We start from the raw sequence: 16,160 nt of genomic DNA, 5'->3' as shown, positions 1-16,160 counted from the left end.
CTACCTGAGCCTCAGTTTCCTATTTTGTAAAATGGGAATCGAAGTTGCCCTGCCTACCCACAGCACCATGGTGAGGCCCACATGGGAACAGATGAGCCACACTTTGGAAGTTATCAAGCTTTGTCCATCCTTCAAAGGCAGCTGGAGTTCCACCTTCCCAGCAAGTCTTTCCTGACCCAGTAGTGTGGCTGGTAAATGGTTAACAAGTGGCTCGAGTGGGGGAAGGGGAGGAGGACAGGGCACTGATTTGTAGCATTTGCCAGTTTGTGTGGTGTAAAGACTCCCACCATGGCCAATTTTAAGCTACCGGTGTGAGGACGCTAGAGTTACCAGCATGGAATTGGGAAGATGTGCGCAGTTGGTGTGTGTGAGTGGGCGCCAGCCAGTGCGAGCAGCCCTTGCTAGTCTCTCTCTCTTGGCCAGACGCCGGGAACTTAGCCCTGCATGCTCTTTCATTCTGTTGTGAACTTGTGTGTGTGTGTGTGTGTGTGTGTGTGTGCGCGCGCGCGCGTGTGCGTGCACACGTGCACGAGATTGCTCGTTGAGAACTTCAGCTTCTCTCATCTTGCTCAAAGTCGGCAGCACACAGCCAGTGCGTGATACATACCAGCTATCATCAGTACTGTTTGCATGACTGTCGGCATTCCCTGCATGCTGGCTAATTGCCTGGAAGATTGCCTTTGCATCCCCCATCCCCAGAAATATTCATTAGTTCAGACTCATATCTGGCCCCCCGAGTAGAGTTCTTGTAGATGGGACATTTGGAGCAGGTGAGTTCCTGCCGCCTATGAGCTGTGTGACCTTGGGTGAGTCATTCAACCTCTCTGTGTCTTAGCTTCCTCATCGGAAAAGCAAAGATAATAATATCCATGTCCCTGAGTTGTGAAAAGGATGAAATAAGTTCATAACGTAAAGTACTAAGTGCTATGTAAGTGTTCACTATCATTATTGTTGCTGTCGTTATAGGCATGCACTCTGTGCTGCTAACTGCTGAGAGGTTTTCCTCTCTTCCACCCAAAAGTGCCCTCCCCTCTGACCTCTCCTGGGCCTTCCTGATCCCATGGGTGGGATATTTGGAGCAGGCACCCCCTCCCCTGCCCCCATCTCAGTGTGTGTCCCGGGAGCATGGGGTGGCGGCGGCAGGGCCTGGGCTGACCTGTAGCTGCCCTTCTTGGAGGCGATGTGCAGAGGAAGCAGTCCGTCCTTGTTGGTCTTGTTGGCGTCGGCGCCCTGCGACAGCAGAAACTCCACCACCTCCTCGTGCCCATTCTTGCAGGCCTCATAGAGGGCAGACGCGCTGTCGCTGGCCTGTGTGTTGATGTCAGCGCCTGAGGAGGGAGAAGCAGATCAATGAATGATCGGGGAGGTCACTGCCTTGGCCCACGCCCACTGCACCCTGGGCGCCGCTGTGCTAACCTGTGACGTGTTGGATTATTTAATGACACTCAGGAAGGAGGAGCCCTCCCTGGACCATCCCCAGCCCCCTTTGGCAACATCGAGACCCAGGGGCCTGCCAGTCTGAGCAGAGGTCCCTTAGAAGCTAAAAGCAGCCATGATGGTACTGGCATTTACTGAGCTCCTACTGTGTGCCGGGAACCATGCCTGTGCTGTCTCCTTGAATCCACAAGGAAACTGTGAGATCAGTACTCCGTGTTACAGACAAGGACACTGAAGCACAGAACCTAGGCAGCTTGCCCCAGACCACCCAGCGCATAAACATAGAGCCAAGCTTGAACCCGAACGGTCTGATGGCAGAGCCCATGGTAGGTGGTCTGATGGCAAAGGCCATGCTTTTAATCCTCCCTCCACGTAGGAGGGCTCAGCTATGCCCTGAAATAGACCTCCCAGCTCTAGGAGAGCACAGAGCCCCTAGTAAAGGAAAACTCCAGTAACTTTATGAATTGGGATTTGTTTTTCTCCGCCTTCCACTCAAGGAATAAGGGAGGAATTACTTCCTGTATCCTCCTCCGAAGACACTATAAGCCACGCTGGCAGTAGGAGGAATCCAGTTTGGTGACAGTCCACCTGAAGCCCAGTCTCATACACCTCCTGCATCTACTAGGGGTGATGGAGAGAACTGATGCGCACACGGCATTCTCTACGAAAAGAGGGTCCACCAGTCCTCCCTTGTTCTGGAAGGAAATGGAACTGAGATAGCTGTGAAATGTCAGTAAGGGCTGGAATCAAAGCAACTGTTAACCACAGCTCTTCTCTCTGAGCATTCTGTGCATCTCAGCCTTTCCGGTAATGTTTTATTTCCAGTGATGGTGGGATCGGTTTCTGGTCTAGTGGCACGAGCAGAGGCTTTGGTGACACACAAGAATGAGCTGAAGTTTGTTTCGTGGTATACAAGCTCTGTGGCCTCCGGCAGTCTTTAGGAGTCTCAGTTTTCTCATCTGTTAACCAGAAGTAATAGTACTTACTCCCTCTCGGGGTTACTGCAGTGAGTAAACAAGATAATATAAGTAAATCTCTCGGCATAGTGCCTGGCACAGGGAAGGTGCTCAGCAAATGCCAGCTGCCCAGGACGAGGGACATGGGCAGAGGCTGGTTCTGTCTTCCTCCCCTGGGGGAGAGTGACGAGCTGCTCTAACATGCTGCGAGCTCTCTAAGTCAGCCTCCCCGGAAGGCCTGGACCCCGCCAGCAAAGCCGCCTGCTCACACAAGGAAAATATTTGGATTGAAAAAAGGACTTGGCCAGCAAAGGGAACAGACCCTGACTCAGAGTGTCGGCAGGAGACCTGGGCAGATGTTTGGAGCTGGCGGGTTTGCCCTTGCCTGCTGCGTGCCTGCCCTTTGCCCAGCCTCTTGGCCTGGGCTCCCAGGACCCTGTCTGTGCCCCTTTGTTCTCACGCTGGTCAGTCCAGATTTGTCCCTGGCTGCAAGAAAGTGTCTGCATCTGTTTTTCCCAACTGCTCAGGCATGTGCTGAGTACGTGGGTGCTAATCTGGGCATGGTCCCATGCTGGTCACTCTCGCAGGCTCTGACTGTGACCAATGATTTAACCTCTCTGAGCCTTAGTCTCCTCATGTACAGAATGGGTCGAGGACACAACCTACCTCATATGGCTATGGGAAAGCTCCGTTGACCTAATCTGTGTTCACACTTAGGACCTGCACACAGCAGGTCCTCAACAAATTAGTCCAGTTCAGCCCCAGAGTCTTACATCTGGCCTCTCTGTTGCTAGAGAGGGAGGGTTACTTCCCGTGGAGAGAGAAAAGAAATCAAAGGCATTCTTGGAGGAGATCAGAACATAATGCTCTTTAACTGAAAGAATGTCTCCCATTGTCTTGGGGTCTTTTACTTCTGGGACATCATAATGCAGGCAATATTGTTTTATTTTCTCCCATTAAGATTTTTCACGGGTAAAGAGGGCAAAGACCTGGGTTCAAATCCCAGCTCTGCCACTAATTTGCTGTGTGACCTTGGACAAATCACTTTGCCATCCTGATCTTTGGTTTCATCACCTATAAAATGAGGAGGTGACGTAAATTTTGTCTAAGCTTCCTTCTGGCCCTGAAACATGATGTAGTGGAAAGAGAAGAGGTTGGGGTGTCAGGAACCCGAGAGTCTGGCTAGTTCTACAACTAATTTACTATGCGACTGTGGATAAGTCACTTCTCCTTTCTGGGCCTCAGACTCCTCATTTGTAAAGCAAGTATGTTGGGCTAGATTAGAGATGGCAAATATGTGGCCCATGAGCCACACTTCCCAAGTTTGGTCCTAATTGAAGATATCACTAGTGAGTCTCTCCTTACTGAGCCTAGACACAGCCTCAGCTTCCTTCTCAACACAGCACTCCAGGAAGATACTATCTCTTGATCAGAGTTTGTCCACAAGATGACACTTGAACTTGCCTTCCCTCAGAGCTGACCTCTGAGGTCCTTTCCATCTGTGCCCTTGGGAACTCCATGACCCAGGGACTCTTAGCCACTCACCATGCTTAGCTAGGAACCTCAGGGCCTCCAGCTGCCCACTCTGGGCGGCCACAAACAGGGGAGTGATGCCATAGGCATTCTTCGATTCCACCTTGGCACCTCCATTCACCAGGATCTCCATGACCTCCAGGTCATTGCGAGAAACAGATTCGTGCAGAGCTGTCCAGCCTCGGTTGCAGCGGTGGTTGGTGTCTGCGTTGTACTGCACCAAAATCCTCACTGCCTCCGCGTTCTTGCGCTCGCAGGCTATGCCCAGGGAGAAGCAAAATGGTGGCCAGGGCCCTGGCAAGACCTGGCCATCCAAGCCTTCATTCATTTGCTTGTCCATTCACTCATTCATTCATCAGCCATCCATTCAACAAATGTTCATTGAGTCTGTCCTGAGTTACAGACCCTGCATTGAACCTAGAGTTTATGACTAAAAGTAATATTAATACTAATATTAGTAATAATATTTGCTGACATGTGAATAGCACTGGTTCTGTGCCAGGCACTCTGTTCTGAGCACTTTACTTGATTAACTAATTTAATCATCCCAACTCCCCTTAAAGTTTGTAGTATTGTTATCCCCTTTCACAGATGAGGAAGGTGAGGCACAGAGAGGACAAGTGACTTACCCAAGGTCACACAGACCTTGTATGGTAGAACTGGGATTCAAACCCAGTAGTCAGGTCTAGAATCTCCGTCCCCTGGAATGTTCCAGAATGTCCCTTCCAATACTACCTGCTTCAGTCCACATTACCAAGGCTAGAAGAATCTTTCCAGTTGAGGAGTAACCTGTGTCATATTCCTGTTCACCCCCACTCCCAAAGGCTACTCATTTAACTTGGGGTAAAATTTATCTTTTAAGTACAGCTTTTCAAACCTTTCTCAGCCTGCTCAAACCTCCCTTTTAAGTCTCGTCTCTTGCTAGACCCCAAATGCAGCCTTGGCTCTAGCCCAGAGTTATCGCCAGGGAGCTACAGGGGGTGTCAGAGTCACCTGGGCACTTGTCCGACACCCCTGGAAGCGTCTCTGTGTCAGTGTCAGGGGGAGGGAGAGTGGAGAATGGGTGGGGGGTAGGGACAGGGAACAGGAGGAGGGGAGTTGCCTGCATAGTGTTTCAAACAGGACCACAGGCCAAGCTCTCCACCTAAGCCTTGGTCATCTCACTGTGAAATGAAGAAAATGAAACCTTCCTGAGAGGGTGCTGTGGGAGGACTGAGTGAGACTGTGCGTGTGAGGCACTAGCTTGGTGCTTGGCACATAGTAAGATCACAGGCAGGACCAGGGCCCAGCTTCCTGGGCACTCTCTCTGGGACAGCTGAGGCTTCAGGTGATGGCTAGGGCACCTGGGCAGGCACAGGTTCAAGGGGAGACAATTCCACCTGGATTTGCAGGGGATCCAGTTACCTTCTACCCAGTTCTTGCTGTCTGCAGTATGTTCCAGGTGCTGGATACCAGACACACAGGAAATCAGGGTTATCTGAAGTTTTTCAAAATACAAAGGCCCTATCATTTTTGCAAGACCCAAGCTCACAGCTTAAGCACGTGGGCATGACCTAGATGTAGTGGTTCAGAGTGTGGTGTTGGCATCTGGCTCCCCGAGTTAAAATTTTTTTTAATTTTAACATTTACTTATACATATTTGTAGGGTACATTATGTTGTTTCGATACATGCATGTATTGCACAATGATTCACTTAGTGTAGATAGGATAGTTTTGTACCTGTTAGTTCATCCGTTTTCCTCCCCTCTCCCCCTGCCCCTCCTGGCCTCTGGTAACCAGAGGTCCACTTTTTTTTTTTTTTTTTTTAGATTCCTCATATGAGTGAGATCATGTAGTATTTGTCTTTCTGTGCCTGACTAACTTCTTCTAACATGATGGTTTCCAGTTGGATCCATGTTGCTGTAAATGATAGGATATCATTTCTTTTTATAGCTGAATAGTATTCCATTGTGTTGTATACCACAGTTATTTTACCCATCCATCCGTTGATGGGCATTTAGTTTGATTCCATCTCTTGGCTATTGTGCATAGTGCTGCGATAAACACGGGAGTGCAGGTGTCTTTTTGATATATTGATTTCATTTCCTTTGGGGACATACCCAGGAGTGGGACAGCTGGGTCATAAGGTGGATCTCTTTTTAGTTCTCTGAGGAACCTCCACACTGTTTTCCACAGTGACTTTGCCAATCTACATTCCCACCAATAGTGTAGGAAGGTTCCCTTTTCTCTGCAGCCTTGCTAGCATTTGTTATTTTCTGTCTTGTTGAAAATAGCCTAATTGGCAGCTCCCTGAGTTTAAATCGCAGGTCTACCCCTTGCTGGCTGTGTGATCCTGCGCAACTCATTTCTCATCTCTGTGCCTTAGGTCCTCATCTGTCAAATGGGGATACTGGCAGTGCCTACCTTATACATAGATGGATATGAGGGTTCAATAAAAGAACAGTGCCTGGCACATAATAAGCACTCAACAAATGCCGGCTATTATGATTATTCAGATTTTGACTCTGGGCACTGCTAGGGCATCCAGTGAATGTCCTCGAATAACATACTGAGTAAGCCAGAAGGTTTTATTTTTCTTAAACAAACATCCCAGAGGCACACACACTCTCTCTCTCATACCTCCTTGCCTTTCCCTATGCTGTTCCCCTACTATGCCAGCTGGTAAATTCCTCCTGTTCAGGATCAGCTCAGACGCCCCCTCATCTGGGTGCCCCTCCAACACGCTCCCACAAGGCCTCCTGCCAGGCTCTTCATTGCTGTTGTCTGTGTGTCGGCGCCCACTGGACTGGTGAAGCACACAGGCATGGACCCTGTCTTTTCATCTTTAAGCCCTCAGTGTCCCTAAGCACCTGGCCCACGGGCAGTTCCTGGGAAATGTTGGCTGAATACATGCATGTGTGAATGATTCAAATACACAAATCATGCATCCAAGTGAAGACTGCCCCCTGCAAAGTAGACCACTTGGGGGGTTATGCATTTACGGGAGCAATGCTCTCTGGTTGCCCACCTAGCTTCTGGACTCTTGCTCGGGGAAGCCCACCCTGGGAGGACACACCTTTGTAGAGGGGCGTCTCTCGGGACTTGTTGGAGATATCAGGCTCTGCCCCAGCCTGGAGCAGTGAGAGGAGGCAATCCAGGTGTTCTCTGCATGTGGCCAGGTAAAGAGCCGTTTCCTCCTGCAGGGTACGCTGGTCGATGGTACCTGGGTATGCTGGGGAGGACCAACCAGGAAATTCATGAAGGAGAAAGATACCTGGCCCCACAATACAGAGGTGTTCCCAATTTCCTCCCAATTCCAAGGACAGATGTGTATGATAGCCTCTGAAATTTACCAACCACAGACTGCCATCATCTTGCCCTTTCATGGGGCTGTGTTAGTTTCCTGATCGTACAAGTACAGCTCAGCTGCCACCTCCTCTGGGAAGCCTTCCTTGGTTGAGCCCCCTCCCCACCACCCTGAATGCTTGCACTCAGAATCCTTGTACTCCCACCAGCCACTGCTGGAAACTCAATATTTCATGCAGCTGTTTCTTGGAGTGTGGTGGGCTATTTGGGGTCTGTGCCACTTGAGGGCAAAGGTGACACCTGCCTGCAGGTTACTCATCTGAACCTGGCTCAGGAGGACGATGGGGCTCAGACAGGAACCATGACTGGCCCACAGCCGGTGGGTGACAGCCATGGCAGGGCACAGGCACAGCTGCAGTATTTTCCACACCACATCGGTCCCTGGAACATTCTGGAACAGCTGGCAGTGGCTCTCCCAAAGTCAGCCCTCACTCATCCCTTTTCTAGGAATTAGGCTCTCCCGTCCTGGGAGGCCTGGAGAGGTGGCAGCAGGGGGTGTGTGTTAAGATGGGAACAAATCACTTTCCCTTCACAACTTAGTGAGTTTAACTGCCAAACAGGGGTCATAACCTTGCCTGCTGTTCTCAATAAGCTAGTTGTGGGGCAAAGGACACAAATTTCCAGAAGGAAGGAGCCCTTCCCCAGTCCCTCTCCCACTTGCGGCCACACCGGGCCTCCTCCCTCACCTCGCTGTAGGACCTTCAGGCAGCCCAGCTGGCCGTAGTAGGCCGCCTCGTGCAGGGGCAGCCAGCCCTCCTTGTTGGGCTCTGTGAGATTCTTCCCTTCCTTGATCATGGCCTTCAAGGCCTCTTCATCGCCCTCCTTGATAGCCTTTAGCAGGGGGTCCACGGCCCTGCGAGAGCAAGAAGCAGGTCAGTGCTCAGGCAGGGCCAAGTGGCCTCTCTCCCAGAAGAAAAGCAGGGCCTGTAGGTGGCCAGGAGCCAGTGCCAGCTGTGGGGTCACTAAGTCCTGGTTGTCCCAGCTGGTTCTGGGACAGGTGCTCAGCACCATGCAACTCAGTGGCTGCAAGAGAACTGGGGGTCCCCTCTATCCCTGTGGCTTTCCATGGCTGCAGCTAATGCTATACCAAGACTGTTTCTACCAAGAGGAGTCAGGCATTCAGGGCCGTCTTCCAAAGGGATGTGGAGCCACCCCCACTGGGGCTTTTTGTGATGTTTAGATGCCTTCCCTGAGCACAGCGCTCCAGCGTTTACCAAGCATGTCCACCTTCAGGGGCCTGTTTGAGCTTCGAGCTGCTCTGAGAGGAAGACACAGACTCCTTCAGAGGGGGCCCCTTGTTACAGGGAGTGTCTCTCTGGGGTCTTCCAACTCCCCTCCTTGCTCCGGTTCCTTAACCTCACTCCCAGGATATCTGGCTGCTGAGAAACTCAAACACTTCAAGGATTAACCAATTCAAAGCCTTCACAGTTTAAAACCTCTGAATATCAAAATGATTTCAGGGCTAATGTGGACATTTTCTTTGCTTGGCTCATTAAAGTTACTTTGTCCATTTGTTCATTCACTCATTCGTTCATTCATTCATTCATGAGCTCCCTTCCCCATACTTGGAGAGTCAGGACCACAATTGCTTTGACTCCCAGATCCATTTCTGGGGAGGGTTCTACATAAATAGTCCCATTTCTCAGATGGAGAAGGTGAGGCTGGAGGCAGGCCTTGTTCCCAGGGACCCCACCACATCAGGGGCACGGATTGGCTCTGAGTGTCTCTAGCATCAGCCCTGCACCCTCCCGGCTGCTTCCTCCAGCATGAGCGGCACTTCCTCCTGACTCCCAGCCCCTCTGGTTATTAATAGCATCAGAGCACAGATGCTGGTTAAGCTATGGACCCAGCAAGGCTGATGGGAAACTGACTAGATAAATGCTGAAGTCCCCATCAACACCATCACTGCCACCTTGACAAGTTTCACTTAGGAGCAGCCAGAGCAGCTCTTGTCGGCATCAGGAAAAGCCCCAGTGGGGTATGTGTCCCCTTTCCACTGGACGGTCTCCTGTGGGACCTCAGCTGAAGGGGAAGGGAGCTGGGGCCGGCTGTTCTTGCAGTCTTGGTGAGGGAGGTGTGGTGTGGTGTCATGAGAACACTTTCAGGACCCGCCCACCACCCAGTTTGGGTCTTTCCAGCTGTGGTGCAAGAACCCTGGAGCTCTCAGCCCCACAAACTGGCTCAAAGTCCTCGCCCAAGGGTGGGGAAGCTGCTGGGGGTGTCAGGCCATCAGAGACTAATGAGCTGGACGGGACCCTGGAGGCCACTTTGTCCTCTCCGACTGAGTCCTACAGAGAAGGGAGACTCAGAGGGCACAGCGACTCTCGGGCAGTCACACAGGAAGTGGGCAGGTGAGCTGAGACCAGAATGGGGTCTCCCTTTTCCAGACTGTCAACCCCACTCGTAGCATCAAGGAATCAGGGAGAGGGTCGGGGGCAGGTGCAGCAGGATTTGAAAAAGTCTGGGAAGGGGAATCAAGACATCAGCCAATTGCCTCCTCCCTTCTCTGCAACAAAACTGAGCAAGGAAATAGGGGTTCCAGCATTGGGGCTGTTCTTTTGCTTTTCGCTGCTTCTAGGGTCACTATGGAGTACAGAGAAGGGAGAAGGACAGAGCTATTTTCCAAAGATCCCACAGCCCAGCACCCTGGTGCCAGCCACACAGAACCCCTCCTGCAGCTCAGACTATGTCTGGGTTTTACGGCACCTGGCATTGAACAAACAAAGACAACAAAGCAAAATGAAAGCTGTGGGTGTGGGTGTTTGGGATGTGCTGAAATATACCCACAGTGGTGACATGGAGGAAAGTGAGATGGGGACAGACAGGAGGTGCAGCCGATCACAGCTTCAGTTCCAAGCTCCTCTGGGTCTTGGGGGTTCTAAGGTGGCCTCCCCGATCTCCCTTTTGCTGCGTCCCCGGATTCAGAGCCCCACAGGGCTCCTTCAGCACACAGGTCCCATTCTGAGGGCATCTGACAGTCAATCACAAGCACAGCCTGGCTGGCAGTTCCTTGAGGACTGGCATCTGTGGCCACCAAGCCCAGCTCAGCAGGAGCAGCTGGGTCTCAGGAGGACACATCTAAGAGGGGTTTGTCTGGGAGGTGCTTCCACAGTGCTCCTGCCTTCCTGGGGACTGCCGGCCTACTTCCACCCCCAACCCTCCCTGCCACCCCAGTCAGGGGAGTGAGCTCGGATGCTCTTGGAGGCCATGTGGGGGTCACTTACGCCAGCTGGGAGGTCTTGTATTTCTGCATGACGCCTTGGAACAAGCCCATGGGGCCCGGGGCCGGTGAGCTCTCGGGAGGTGCAGCGGACCTGGAGGGTGCAGAGCAGGAGTGAAAGAGGGAAAAATACTCTGCATATGAGAAGCGGGTCATGGCTGGAGGCAGGACCGTGGATGGAGGGAGAGCCAGGGGAGAGAGAGACTGACTGACAGACAGACACAGGGCTCTGAACCAAAGCAGATGGCCCGGTCCTCTCTGTGTGCTGGACACAGCTGCTGTATCTCTGGATTATTTTTGGCCCTTGGAGGAAGCCCTGGGAGATTTAAATGACCATATAAGACAACAATGAGGTTAACCTCACCCCTACCCTGCGGTCCCCCTCCCCAGCCAACCACAAGGGAGGCAGATAGGAAGCAAGGTGACATTCTTCACCCAGGAGGTTGTGAGATGTGGTCACAGCAGGTCCCAGGATGAGGGGCTCAGTCTCAGGGCTGGACAGGCAGATCACAATGGGGCTGGACAGGTGGGTCCCAACAGGGCTGGACAGGTGATTCATGGGGAGAAAAGTCGGGAAGCTGAGGCAGGTCCATGCCCCCCACCGCCACCTCCTTAGAGGGGCTGGCTCCTCCTTAGAGGGTCCTGCCCCGGGGTTGGGAACAAACAGTGTGGAGGTTCCAGCAAAAGGATGCACACGGAAGGTCATGGGGGCTGGGGCTTGGAGTCAGACAGGCTCAGGTTCGAGTCCAGGCTCTAGCACTGCTTGAATATATGGTCTGGGACAGGCTGACCTCCTCTGTGCCTCAGTGCCCCCACCTGTAAGGTGGCATGAGAATAGCCTCTGGCTGGAGAGTCGGTGAGGCCCGAATGAGCGAATGGTGTGGGGTGCTCAGTGGAGGGCCAGACACAGAGGGGTGCTGACACACATCAACCATTAATTTTATCATTATTTCACCTCCCGGAGCCTCAGTTCCCCACCCCATCAGGCTGATGGGAGGGTGGAAAGGGTAAAAGGAGGTGTGGCAGCTGCTCTATGAGCCTGGATTTAGCCTGGGGTTGTGAGAGAATGGAATAGGTGGCCCCTACTGGCCCCACTCCCAGCATGTCAGGCCCTGGCCCCCAGGACACCCCAGTAGGCCCAGCCTTGTCTCTTGTCTCACCTCTGGGGACACTGTCTGCAGGAGTGGGGAGGACATTGCTACTGGTGACTGGCTCCCTGTGGGCCAGGCCAGACCTACAGATTCAATGGATACCTGAGTAAGGCCAGAGCACAGGGGAGAGGAGGATCAGGCAGTGACAGAGGGGTGACACCTGACAGCCTGGCAAGTGAGCAGAGCAGAGGCTCAGACTTGCATCTGTCTGTCAGAGCTGCTACCACCGCTCCTCCTGCAGAGACCTGGTCTCCTCCTGCCTTTCCCCCGTCCCCCAGCTCTACGGCCTCCACACTGACAGCCCTACGACTTTGAACAAGCCCTTTCCCCTCTTTGTGCCTCAGATTGCTCATTTGCAAAACAGGGAGGCAGGACCAGGCCAGGGGGTTCCTCTGTGCTTTTGTAGCTGTGTAGAATCTCAGTGTGTCAAACAGATCCAGGAGCTGCCGACCCAGGGAGGGGTGTGCAAAGCTAGGTCCAGCGAGCTGCTCTCCACTGGTCCTGCAAGCAGCTGGCTCCAGCATTGTCTGCGCTCCCTCCTGCCCTGAGAAGGGGAGTGTGTGGCAGGTGGAAGGCAGCCTGGGCCAGGCCTGCCTCTGCAGTCACCAGACCTGTAGTCCTGACGAAGCCCTGGGCTCCTGTCTGCACGTGATCCTCAGCTCTTGGCCGCCGGCGTCCTTGATCTGTGTGTGGCCACCGACCACTTACAGTTGTTACAATGTTTTTAGCAAGATGATAAGCACTGGTAAAAGCCTACCGTGCCATCCCCAAACTAGGACCTGTCTCTGCATAATACCAACAGCAGCAACGGTGGTGGGGACACTGAGGATGATGGAGCAGTGAGATGGTGACAATGACATTCCTCACAATCATGCAGGCCAAATATCCTTGAAGCCATTCCAAGCATCACCACATTCCCATCTTCCCACCACTTTCAAGGAAGGCAGGGTGTCTATTGCTCCCATTTTGCAGATGAGGAAACAGATTGAGTTCCATTCGACAAAGATTTCCCAGCTCCACCTCAGACCCAAGCCTTATGCTAGGGGCTGGGGATGCCGATCAATAAGCTGTATCTTTCTGTGGATCCTCTAGAGGCCAGCAGGCACACACAACCACAGAGCCACAGGGGAGCAGCTGAAATGGAGGCAGGAGGGCTTGTTCTGGGAGCTCTAAAGTCGTGGTGCATTAACTCAGTTTGGGGGTCATCCAGGCAGGACGACGGCTCGGAGTTACTGAGCTGTGAGTTTCAGGGCTGGATGGCTGGGTTTTGTGCTCTTTCCGATCAAGGCTAGAGGCTCCTCTTCCCCTCAGGCCCAGTGCAGGGGATTTCCCAGCAGAGCCAACCGGCTGGCTGAGTCATCGGAGGTGAAAGGAACCTGGCTTGTTGGGGGAGGTGGAGAGGATGTGGGTGCAGGTCGTGCCCTGGAAGAGGCCCAGGAGGCCCCATGTCCTTTGCATATCAGAGGTCAGGTTTGGGCGTGGGGAGTGTCTCCCCTAACTCCAGTGCCCCAATCCTGGAGTCCAGCAGACCCTGGCTTCAGACCCAGGTCAGGATTGGTAGGAATGGGGAATGGATGGCTGCCCCATCTAAGCTCATAAGAAGTCCAGGCCAGCCCCAGGAAAGGGGCAATTGGGCTGGGCCTGGGTGAACGCAGGTGGCCAGCAGGCATTTAACAGGGGAGGGAGCTAACAAATCCAAGAATTCACCGCATGCCTACCACTGTGCCAGGAACCTCTGTCTGTCCCCTCATCTGATCCTCACGCCAACCTACATAAAGCACAGGTATCAAGAGTACAGTGCCTGGCACACATTAGGCACCTGATAAATCTAAATAAACAAAACAAAACAAACAAAAGCCTTTGAAGGAGTCAAATCCCATATGGTTGTCTTGGCGTTGTATATCTGTGTGCCAGGATCTCAAATTCCTAGAGAGCCAGGCCCCTGCCCCCTGGGGAAGAGAGAGGAAGAGCTTATATCATATAACCAACCCCCACCCCCATTCCTGCAGGGTCTCTGCAACCAGCCTCCCACCCAGGAGGTTTTCTGTTTCTCCCTTCCCCCCTGGCCAATCTGTCCTTTCTGGGCTGACTGGAGAGGAATCACATGTAGAGAAGAAAGTGAACTCCAGGCTGCTGTGACTCTGTCTTCCCGTCCACAGATGAGATTTCACTGAGCCCTTGTTATGTTCCCAGCCTGGTGATAGGCACACTGCACAAAGCTTCTCGCTTCCCTCTCCAGTCCACTTGGTGAAGGACATGTAAATGGCTTCTTCGCAGATGAGAAAACTGAGGCTCAAAGACGTTTACTTCCTCTAGCCTGCTTGACAAACTCCTATTCATCCTGCAAAGCCCCATCTCCTTGATTAAACGAATCGACCCTTTCTATGTCTGTCTGAAATTGGCCAAGCCCCATTGCTGCACTCCCTTTGCTGGGTCATCATGTACCTCTGGGCCTTTACCCACATTAGACTGTGAGCTTAGGAAGGGCAGGGCCTGGGTTGGGTCTGATTTACATCCCTTGCGAGGAAGGCACCTGGCCTATCATAAGCTCACAGTAAACGTGGGTAACTTGATTTGAATTGTTTGCAGCTGTGCATACATGAGCCCAAGCAAGTTCCTGCTTCATGTTTTCCTCCTTTGCCTTCCTAGAAATGTAACCTTAAATAAAATGCAGAAGTTTAAAGACTGTGAAGATCCAGCTTCCTGGACCCACTCTGGCTGGTCCATCTGTGATAACCTCAGACTCCCACTTCATCGGTGATGGACCCTGCTTCTCCATGGGATGGGAAGCTATGTGTGCCTCTTGGAGAGCCCTCAGTGGGCCAAGACTTGGCAAATGATCTTCGTGCCTGTTTCAAATTTTGTCCCTTACATTGTGGTGGGAGAGAAGCAATTGGAGAATGGCTTTGAAAAGGAATATTATATTTTCTTTGGGATTCTGACCTGACTCTTCTTTCTAGGATCCCAAAGACTCAGTTGATTGCCATTTTGGTCACAAGATATTAAAGATAAATTATATTTCTAAGTATTTTATTGGTGTCAAAGTTCATTTATTTGACTAAAAATATCCATCAGACACCCACAGAAACCCAGGCTCTTAGCTAGGCACTGAGCATAGAAAAATGAACAATATCTGCTCCCTGTCCCCAAGGAGGTCACAGTGCAGTTGGGAAACCCCCAGGAGGCCTTCCTAGTGTGACACAGAAGCTTGTCTATGAAGCAGAGGCAGTCATGAGGTTGGTGCTCGGGTGCTCAGACAGGTGGGGAGGTCAATTCAAGGTGCGGGATGTGGGGAAGGCTCCACACCTGTCTCATCTTATTTGTTTTTCATAAGAATACTGCAAGGTGAGCAAAGCAAGGTTTTGTTATTGTCATTTTAGGGATAAGGTCATTGGGGCTCAGAAAGGGTAAGTGCTTGCCTAAAGTTGCACAGCCAGTAAGTGACAAAGAATGATTTGAATCTCCAAACCTCCTTCTCTTTCTCCTCTGCCGCCCCTTTATTCATTCCTTTATTCAGCCATTCACTCGTGCACTTATAGCTATTTGGTGCTTGCCATGGGTCAGGCACGGGGCTTCACAGGAAGGAAGGTGCAGGGGAGGCCACTGCCCTCAAAGAGTTTACAGATTAATGGCAGAAACAGATGAATAAATAAAAAATTGTGTGTTATAGTGAGGGCTATGAGGGATACAGCCAAGGGAGTGAGTAGGGGGCTGGGGGGAACTACTTGACTTGGGAGGGTGGTCAGGGCAGGACTTAACTGAGGAGGTGACATTTACTCTGAGAGCTGAAGGATGAGAAGGAGCCAGTCACGTGGAGCCCCTGAGGACATGTGTGATGTCCTGTTCCTAAACCTGCCCTGGATCTATTTGGATGGAAACTGTGATGTCTAGGGTAAAAGTAAACAAGGACTCTCTTAGGTTCCGCACTCATTCCCATGCTGTGTCTGGGTGTGTGACCACAAGCGCGTGTGTGGTGTGTGTCTTTGGGGACCTCGAACCTTCGTGGGTGGGATGCGGATGTCATGAAGCCAAACCCCACTTCCAGGCGGGGGACGGGGAGGAAACAGAAGGAGGCCTTTGCAGAATCAGCAGAGCCTGGGTAAGTGTCTGAACTTCAGAGTGGGGCAGACTTTGGTTCATTTCCTGGCCCTGCTGTGTGTGTGTTTTGTCATCTGTAAAATGGGCACAGAAACGTCCACCTTGCGTGGCTTTTGTAAACATGAAGTTAATCGGTGTGTTGGCCACATAGGAGGTGCCCAATGTGCCTTTGCGGGGTGGAGGAGAATTGCTTAAACATCTTATTAAAGGGCTTTTCTCCCCCAGCAGGACCCAAGCCCAGCCTCCTCCCAGAGACAAGGGGAAGAACGGAACCTAGAAGGTTTCAGGTCCTACCAAGAGTGAGAAATGCAGGCTGACCCTCCTCCACTGCAGTCTTTGTGCTGGATCTTAGATGATGGATACACGATTTCACTTCTCTGTGAGAGCTTTTTCCCAGGGGCTGGAGCTCACGGGCCCACT

At 52.0% G+C, this 16,160-nt stretch overlaps 1 protein-coding gene across 2 annotated transcripts in view; it reads right to left on the bottom strand.

The window, feature by feature from the left end:
* ASB2 (ankyrin repeat and SOCS box containing 2) overlaps nt 1-16,160 on the bottom strand; it is a 42,750-nt gene that overhangs the window by 11,517 nt on the left and 15,073 nt on the right. For both annotated transcript variants that reach the window (XM_063090472.1, XM_063090471.1), the window contains exons 3-7: nt 10,496-10,585; nt 7,958-8,124; nt 6,982-7,137; nt 3,939-4,184; nt 1,157-1,328 (exon numbers count right to left, since the gene is read on the bottom strand). In XM_063090472.1, the coding sequence (XP_062946542.1) occupies nt 1,157-1,328; nt 3,939-4,184; nt 6,982-7,137; nt 7,958-8,124; nt 10,496-10,585 (831 nt within the window). The remainder of the gene's footprint in view (nt 1-1,156; nt 1,329-3,938; nt 4,185-6,981; nt 7,138-7,957; nt 8,125-10,495; nt 10,586-16,160) is intronic.

The sequence above is a fragment of the Cynocephalus volans genome, chromosome 3, assembly GCF_027409185.1.
Source record: "Cynocephalus volans isolate mCynVol1 chromosome 3, mCynVol1.pri, whole genome shotgun sequence".
NCBI lineage: Eukaryota > Metazoa > Chordata > Mammalia > Dermoptera > Cynocephalidae > Cynocephalus > Cynocephalus volans.
Note: the sequence above shows the minus strand (reverse complement) of the source record. Positions and strands in the feature narration are given on the sequence as shown.